The following is a 9,778-nucleotide window of genomic DNA, read 5'->3' as shown; positions in this document are numbered from 1 at the left end:
AGGAATTCCATGTAATAAGACACAATGATAGATAAGCTGAAAAGCACAACAACTGTAACACTTCTTGAATATAGATAAAATTATCTCAAAAAGGCCCTCAAAAAATGAGCCTAAAAAGCACAGTGTAAACTGAGTATTATTTATTACCCAAAGGAGACTATAGTGAGGGTAGTTACCATTGGAAGGGTGTCTTAACATTTTCCAGAGCTCATTTATTGAGTTTTAGTGGCTGTTTTTTAGTCTTGTAGCACATCCTGGTTCTCAAGTTACAGTGCTTATATACTTAGCATGAGATTGTTTATATCCTGTTTTTGTAGAAAAAAAAGATGTGAAAATATCAAAACACTACAGACTTGAGCACACACTTGACATTGTATATCTGCATCTTGTTTTGGTGAAACTAGACAATAAGCTAGAGTAATTTAGAATATATTTAAGCAGATTACAGTCAAACTGAAGACATCAAACATGAAGTCTTTGATTTTACTGGTGGTTCTGATTGGAATTTATAAAACATGTAAGTTGAATATTTGTATAAACTTTCTGTTTAAAAAAAAAGATGTAATAGTGTTTATTAAACTTGAGTTTCAGTGTAACTAATTTGACTACTGACTAGATAATCCTACTGACTAAGAAAATTGATAGAAGCCCATGCCAAGATGCTACTGATGAAGTTTGGTGTAATTCTGACCAGTTGTTTGAGAAAAGTTGTTTAATTAAAAATGTTGACGCAGAATGACGGACAATGGATGCTGGATTATCAGCTAAACAAATAGCTCACTCTGAACAAAGTTAGGTGAGCATATAAAAGTTATTTAAAGTTCAGCTAATAAAACCTTTTAGTTTTTTTTTCTATATTTTGTTTGACAGCCCAAAAATGTATTACCAACAGAATAAACTAAAGAAGATATTTTCTTTTCTATTTCGAGCTCTGGTGTCCCTTAACACAGTCCTAGCAGAGAGCAGTTTCAAACAAGAGCTGTCGGAAGACAGCAACACTGGACTATTCAACCTTGTCAACTGAATGAATATCAAAGTCGAAAAAGGGGCATAATTTTGCAAAATGCAAAACAGGGTAATGGAACCTGTACAATGCATATCAGTTCATGACAGTGAACAAATTTGTTCTTTAGCCCAATTAAAATTGAAAAAATCAAATTTAAGAACTTTTAAATATGACGAAAAGCATGAAACTTACGTCACAAATTATACTCACCAATTATAAAATCTGAACATCAATACTGTAAAGTACTGACCTTTCCGGTTCCACTGAAGTCTGTATTCAGGCTCTATGTTTTGTTCACAGGAGAAAACTCCTGACACTATTCAAATGTTGTATGATTATGTCCCTTTTCTTCTCAAAAACAAATCAGTCAAAACAGATAGGAGGAATGATTTTAAAAAGTCAAAAAAGATTATCTAGTCAGTAGGATTATCTTTGTCAAACCATCAAGTGGTTAGGGTTTTCTTCAGGTGGGCAACTTAGGCCCATTTTCAGCCTCTTGTTTGAATAAACTTCAATCTGCCAGCATCCGTCCATTCGTCCACATTTTAAACAACATCTGTGAAACCATTTGATGGCAGTTGATGAAACTTTGCCTTGATGTTCCTTGGTTGGTCCTCTTCAAAAGATGTTCAAATGGTTCTGCTTGATTTCACATAGGGCCCACAAGGGCTAAAAATAGAAATACATTTAAACCTAAATGTCTGGTCTGATTTTCACAAATAATTTCATAAAAATGGTCCTGAAGGTAACCCTCTACCAAAATTTTTCGAAGTATCTTGATTAATCAAAAAAGCTGGCTGAGAGGGGATGTGATCACTTTTTCCTATATGTATATATTGGAAAATTAAAAAAAAAATCTTGTATAAAACAGCTGGCTCCAGTTGGAAGTAATTTCACACACTTTAATGACTCTTTACCAAGGTTGTTCAAATAAATTTGATTTGTCAAAAATAATGACTGCCAGAGGGTGTGGTCACTTATCAATGGAAACTTAAAAGGTCTTCTTGTTTGAAATTGCTGACCTGATTTTGAAATATTTTCACACAAATGGTCCTTGTGTGACCCTTTACCAAGATTTTTCAAATTTTATCCGATTCATCAAAAAACATGGCCACCAAGGTCAGTGGTCACTTTTCCCTGTATGAAAATATTGGGAACTTTAAGAATCTTCCAAAACTGTTGAAGCAAGCAGTGTATCTCAGGTGAGTGATCTAGGTCCAGCATGGGCCTTTTGTTTTTAACTGTTCATACTTGTTGAAATTATAATTATTTAAACCTTTGTCCATAATTGCTGTAGGCAGTGCCAAGCGCTGTGAACTCACACTACAGAAAGATGGTAACATCATCAAGGATGGAGAACATGTTTTGGGAATTGGTGGAGATTTAAACCAGATATACTGTAAGGCACTGTGTTCCGGTCCAGGACCAACACCAGGGATCAAGTGGTACCGAGAACCAAGCAAACGACCTGTTAGAATGTTCAGTGGAAGGTGAGTTTACATTTAATATTGCCTTATAACACCAACCATTTAAATGGCTCTGTTTCAGCTTCTTTTTGTGTGATTGCCAGCTGAATTGCAAACAGAATAAGATTTGATATGTAGCTAAATATTGTCAGTTCCATCCTGTTTTCTTGATGGGAAATAGCTGCAAAACTTTATACAATAAGTTTTGAATAATGTGATTTTTTCAAAACAACATCTCTGAAATCCTTGGGTGGAAGCTGATGAACTTGGCATGAAAAGTCTTTTGACAACATCTTTTAAACCACATTTTGCAACTGCCTCGGTAGCCTAGTGGTAGAGCATCTGCTTCGAGTGCGGGTGGTCGAGGGTTCGATCCCCGAAAATATATAAAATAGCATGTAGTTTCCTGAGGTAAACATTGTTCACTCGCTTATAACTTTAAGCATAATTTGCAGCAAAATATCGTCTAGCTTTCTAAGGGAGGTAAATACAGGTAATCTATAGTTCAGCACGTGAATTGATTTTGTTCCCGAGGTGAACAGAATTAGGAGACTTAATATATATGAAGAATTAACCTGGTCTTCATGATTTAGAATCTAGCTAAGAGTGATGTCATTGATTTGTGAAGGCTGGTGCAAGTTTCTACCACTTGTCAACTTATCAATAACTGCTTTCTGGGTTAAAAAAACTACACAACACATCTAAAGACCAAACAGGTGACGCTAAAAAGAGTCTTCAGCACACTTTCACATGATTAATAACTTTTAAAATCACAAACAAACAGATAGCTTTGTAATTTTGGGAGAATAAAATTAATACGATATTTTATATGCATTGAGCCTTTGCTCAAAATGCTTTAATAACTGCTCTTTTTTGTCATCCATTTGAACTCTGCCGAAGCTTTCATTAACCAACATATACTCTTTTTCAGTTTGCACTTAAACTAACCCCTTCAAGTTTGTCGCGGCTCTGGGCAAGGCATATGTTCTCCATGACGAATTGATAAAAGACATTGTGTCTGAAATCATTTGTCCTCCACCTCTGATTCATGTGTGGAAGTTAGCAGTTACTTGCAGAGAACATGTTTGTACTGGTACAGAATCCAGGAGCGCTGGTTAGGTTAACTGCCCGCCGTTACGTAGCTGAAATACTGTTGAAAAACGGCATTAAACCCAAAACAAACAAACAGATCAAGTTTGTTGGGACAAAATGAGATTGCTTTTTCGGTTTAACCATGAAACTCATGCTTTCTCACATATTTAATGATGGTATCTTTAACAGTCATTAATCAATTAACCGTTCACAATTATAATCAAAGTTATGCAAAACGAGAGAGAGATCAATGGCTTAATCAACACATGACCCACTGGAACATTTATAGACCAAATAAACTAGTTTTTTTTTGTGGTGGGGGTAGTGGGGGGAGGTTTGCGGGATTATTTTAACTTGTTTATTGTATTTTTAGCTCGACTATTCAAAGAATAGTAGAGCTATTGGACTCACCCATGCGTCCGCGTCCCGATTTGGTTAAGGTTTTGTATGTAAGCTGGTATCTCAGTAACCACTAGTGGGAATGGATTGAAACTTCACACACTTATTTACAGTGATAAACTGACCTACATTGCACAGGTTCCATAACTCTGTTTTGCTTTTTTACAAAATTATGTCCCTTTTTCGACTTAGAAATTCTTGGTTAAGGTTTTGTATGTAAGCTGGTATCTCAGTAACCACTTGTGGGAATGGATTGAAACTTCACACACTTATTCACTGTGATAAACTGACCTACATTGCACAGGTTCCATAACTCTATTTTGCTTTTTTACAAAATTATGCCCTTTTTCGACTTAGAAATTCTTGGTTAAGGTTTTGTATGTAAGCTGGTATCTCAGTACCCACTGATGGGAATGGATTGAAACTTCACACACTTGTTTACTGTCATGATCTGACATGCACTGTGTTGGTCCCATAACTCTACTTTGCATTTTTTCAAAATTATGCTCCTTTTTCTGACTTAGCAGTTTTTGAGTCGGCTAAAGGCTGAAAGCCTTTTGACGAGTCCTTGCTATCCAACGATTCTCTAAATGGACCAAATAACACAGTGAAGGGATGTAGTTCCATTAGATTTCTCAAACTTCAAACAGTTCACTGCATGAATGAAGTTAAGTTGTGTCAATTCCCTTTGCTATGACCCATATACGATGTAATCTGTCATATTTATGACTTGTAATTGTGCAATTCTCGAATGTAACTCATTAAGCATAAATGTGCATTCTAAGAATTGCGCAGGCTTACAAAGCTTGGGTAACATCCAGCGAAAGACAAAAAATAGTTCCAGCAGGGCTCCAGATAAGATGCGTATTAGTGTAAATTACGTATAGAAATAATGCAAATACGCATGTCTAATAATTTCTAAGCGTATAAAAACGTATATAAAATTACAGAAACGCACACAATGCTTTTCTAAAAACAAAATCTTAATCGTCTGGATGCGTTAGGTAACATAGCCGATCAGCCTTAATTCTCCCACATTGAACGTAAACACGCATCGTATGATTTCTATAAACTTTGCGTGGGTTGAATTTTGCAGTCAGTAAACGATAAATTATCGGGAAGAAGAAGCTCTTACTGGTTTGTTTAGTTACTACTGATATTAAAAATGATTTTAATTCTCATTTTTCGAGAAATAAACAAATCGGCGAAACATTAAATTGTATTTTCTTGTAGTTTTTGAAATTGAAAGTAGATGGTCTATGTTTGGCGAAACGAAACAACTTTTTTATGAAAAGATTTAAATAAGAGGTAATTTAACCGTAAACTTCAATGTCAGATACTGCCAATTGCTGCTAAATGTCTTCGTATCATCACAATTTGTAAAATATATTGTTCAAACTGGAGAAAAGTGTAATCGTATCCGGATATAATATTTTGGGTAAATATCGAGCTGTGTTATGAAATTTTAAGAAAAAAACTAAAAACAAACTGAAACTGGTAGACTATACTGTCAGTACATCAATCATTAGCCGACTCAGGCCATTCAGGCCTTTGATTGTATGTAAGCTGGTATCTCAGTATCCACTAATGGGAATGGATTGAAACTTCACACATTTGTTCACTGTCATTATCTGACATGCACTGTGTAGGTCCCATAACTCTACTTTGCATTTATTCAAAATTATGCCCCTTTTTCGACTCAACAGTTTTTGGTTAAGTTTTTGTATGTACACCCCACCCCCCCCCCCCCCCCCCCCCCCCCCCCCAAAAAAAAAAATACCTTTATCTATTTCGCAGAAAATTTCAACTGTTCAAACAAGAACTAAACCATACATGTGATACGTCCCGGATTGTCCGGGATTGTCCCGGAAATTACATACTCGTCCCGGTGTCCCGGACAGTCTTAAAATGTCCCGGAAAAATAAAAATACAGGAACAAATGAAAACAATCCCCCAAAAAACTTGTTTTTGTCTATAATTTGTTAAATTTTACACAATAAACAGTCCCCGTTGTCACATTGTTTATTCCTAATCACTTTATGCCCTCGAGCGGGCGAGCGGGACACATGTTGATTAAGCCTGCTTTGATCACGCGACGATCTTTTGATGACACTGATTAAGTTACAGTCAGTTATTATGATGACCCTGATTAAGAACTGACAGGATTATGCAATCAATAACTGTTTTATGATAGTTAAATTAGTCGTAAATCACTTTGTTTTTAGCACGTTGGCGGTAAAGCTACATGTAGCCTTTATGGAAGAGATTATTGAAAACGGTCATTTAAACGATAATTATTTTAAAAGGTTGTAATTATTTAAGATCTAGATCGATTGTCACACATATTTTAAATTAAAATGCTGAATGCCTTTGCCGACCGACCCATGAAAATTGACCAGACTCCAAATATTTTATATTGTCGATTTTATCTACAAGATTTATTTTATTCCTTTAAGGATTCATTTAATTATTAGATAAATGTTTAAGCTTTAGAATGATACCAAATTAGCAAGAATCTAAATCACGATGACCAGGTTGATTCTTCGTATATAGGAGAGATCGCCGTGACGTCACGCGTTAACATCTGTTTATCTGGTGGTTGGCAAAACAAATGATTTTAACACCGTTTGCGTATTGAATCAGAATTTTTAATTTTTAATAACTTTTTTGCTCATTTATGGATTTTCAAAATTCAAAAAGATTTGAAATACTAACAATCTTCATATTTTTGTATCCAAATATCTTTTTTCAATGAATAAACGTTTTAATTACATATAATTTTAAAAGCGGCGTAGTGATTTTCACAACCTTTAGAAAAACAGTGTAAGTTAAGCGTTCATAATTAATCCATTTTATTTCGAAATAACAATTAAAAGTAATCAATAAATTGCTTGTTTTATAACCTTTCCATTGATCAAAAAATTATTTATGTAATTTGTGTTTTAAGAAAGTTTAGACCGTTAGAAAAACATCACTGTTTACAAAAAACATGGACGGTCTCCTAATTCTGTTCACCTCGGGAACGCAATAAATTCACGTGCCGAACTATAGATGTATTACCCGTATACATGTATTTACCTCCCTTAGAAAGCTAGACGACATTTGCCGCAAATTAATACAAGCGAGTGAACAATGTTTAGTCTCGGGGAAACTACATGTATATTATGATATTTTTGCATGAAACAGATGAATACCAATGTCACGGTGTATGTCCCGGACAAAAGGTAAAAATCCCGGAAATTTTAACTCAGAATCCCGGAAACGTTCTGAAAAATTATGGCATGTATGACTAAACTTAGGTGAGCACAATAGGAACATCATGTCCCTTTTGAGCATAGAGACATATACTAAAACCTAGAGCCTTAAGTGAGCTGAAATTTTTCTACCTCCCCCACTCCCCGTACTTGGGGAGACATTTTTTTTTCCACCTCATTCGTCCCTCACACTTCATGTCTAATCAATAAATGGAGAATTTATGACAAATAACCTCCCTTTATTTTTTATGTAAATGAATATACAGTAAAACACTGCTTGCTCGAGGTCGCAAGGGGATGAGCAAAATGCTCGAGTTATCCATGGTTTCGAGCGACCCAAACATAGACCAACATAAAAAAAACAACTAAAGTTTGTTTTACCACTTGTCATCGGGACCATTTGCAGAGTAAACAGTGATGCGTAATAATAACATACTTGTGACATTTTCAAAACCAAACGTATTACAAACGTTATCTATTGATAGATGTTTCAATATGTAATTTGTAAATGGCACATGTGAAGAAACAACTAAGACTTTTTTCATTTTTATTCATCAATAAGTGCATATCATAATTATCGTCTCAGTTTTATGAAAAGGCTATATTATTTCCTTCATTTGCATGCAAACAACTGCTAATTAAAATACTCATAACTATCTTCTAGATCCCACAGAAAAGATGCTTTAAGTAATCAGTAATTGATCGATATTTGATCAATAAAACTTTTCCTTAAGCTTTTATCAATAATTAATCTCATCATAAGATCAAGTATACCGACAAACAAACATTTAAGATAGTCTGGGAATAGACTATGCAATTCTCATGGTGTGTGAAAATGTTTAAAAAACCGATACATTCTGACCGCCGAAGGTGAGAAAAATTTTGACACCTCTGCTCGAGTTAGCCAGAAGCAACAAAGAGTAAATTAATGCACAGGGACCAGGTGTAATGCTCGAGCGATCGAGTTATTGATGCTCGACCAAAACAAGGTAATATCACATAGAAAATAGAAGGAAATCTGCCGGGACCACATGAATTGCTCAAGCGAGCTCGGGTGCTCGAGTCATCGATGCTCGAGCGAGCGGTGTTTCACTGTAATTAGCAACTTCTAATGAGATTGGTTTGAAACGTTATTTATGTCTTCCATGGTGAGAAATTTCTACTTTTACTTACTTTTCTACTATTTTGTTGTAAAGGCTTGTACTCTGTATCTTCTACATGCATATACCAATGCATGATTACCTCCCCTGATTTTAATGAAAAATGATTTATCTCAGTAAGTAGTTATAGGATTCTTTTGAAATTTCATTATTGTCATTAGTTGGACTGAGACAATCAGGGTAGATAACTTTGGACTGACTTATGTCAAATTACCTCCCTTAGTTTCAAATTAAAATGGATGTATCTCAGTAACCAATGAAGATACTGATTTGAAATGTCATTTATACCATCAGATGGACTCGGACAATCAGGGTAGATAACTTTTGACTGAATTTATGACAAATTACCTCCCTTCTAATTTATGTAAACGAATATACCTCAGCAGCATCTAATGAGATTGGTTTTAAATGTTATTTAAGTCTTCCAGGGTAAGGAATAGTCAGGCTAGTACAAAAATGCAGCATTTGAGCCTAGGACCCTCAAACTTGGTATGGAGATTGACCCTGTACATGACCCATAGGTCAAAAGGGACAGTTACAAGAAAATATTTATCCTGATGATATTTAATGTGTATTCCTATGTGATCTATGTCAAAACTTGATTTTATCATTAAGAACAATGGTACTCAGGTGAGCGATATAGGACCATCATGGCCCCCTTGTTAGGGTCATTCCATCAAAGGTCAAGGCCACAGGGGTCTGAACATGGAAAACTGTTTCAAATCAGTTACTTAAAAACTTCTTGACCCAGAATGTTGAAACTTACTAGGATAATTGGACATGCAGAGCAGACGACCCCTATTGATTTTGGATCACTCCATTCTAGGTCAAGGTCACATAGGCCTAAACATAGAAAGAACGTTTAAGATAAATAACTTTAGAACCTCTTGATCCAGTGTGTTGAAACTTCATAGGATGATTTGACATGCAGAGTAGATGGCTCCTATAGATTTTGGGGTCGCTCCATCAAAGGTCAAGGCCACTGAACACAGAAAACCATTTCCGATCAATAACAAGAACCTTTCGACCCACAATGTTGAAACTTCATAGGATGATTGGACATACAGAGTAAATGACCCCTATTGATTTTTGGGTCTCTCCATCCAAGGTCAAGGTCATGGACGTGAACATAGAAAACAGTTTCCGATCAATTAACTTGAAAACCACTTGACCCAGAATGTTGAAACTTCTTAAGAGGATAGGACATACAGAGTAAATGACCCCCAATTGATTTTTATATCACTCGATGAAAGGTCAAGGTCACAGAGGCCAGAACATGGAAAACTGTTTCCAGTCCATAGCTTTGGAACCACTTGAACCCCAGGACATTGAAACTTCATGGGATGATTGGATATGCTGAGCAGATGATCCCCATTGCATTTCAGTCACTAAGTCAACAGT

The 9,778-nt window shown here is 35.5% G+C and overlaps 1 protein-coding gene across 6 annotated transcripts in view; it reads left to right on the top strand.

Moving 5' to 3' along the window:
• The first annotated feature begins 343 nt into the window (after nt 1-343).
• The window catches only part of LOC123527381 (low-density lipoprotein receptor-related protein 2-like), a 189,010-nt gene continuing 179,575 nt past the window's right edge, over nt 344-9,778 (top strand). For 4 of the 6 annotated variants that reach the window (XR_008367061.1, XM_045306780.2, XM_045306779.2 and 1 more), the window contains exons 1-2: nt 345-517; nt 2,304-2,496. Coding sequence is in view for 5 of the 6 variants with exons in the window: in XM_045306780.2 (XP_045162715.1) it covers nt 469-517; nt 2,304-2,496 (242 nt within the window). In the remaining variant the exon portion in view is untranslated. Of the gene's footprint in view, nt 518-2,303; nt 2,497-9,778 lie in introns of all 6 variants that reach the window. The other 2 variants (XM_045306784.2, XM_045306782.2) reach the window with 1 other exon arrangement.

This window comes from Mercenaria mercenaria, chromosome 14, assembly GCF_021730395.1.
Source record: "Mercenaria mercenaria strain notata chromosome 14, MADL_Memer_1, whole genome shotgun sequence".
NCBI classification, from domain to species: Eukaryota; Metazoa; Mollusca; class Bivalvia; order Venerida; family Veneridae; genus Mercenaria; species Mercenaria mercenaria.
Note: the sequence above shows the minus strand (reverse complement) of the source record. Positions and strands in the feature narration are given on the sequence as shown.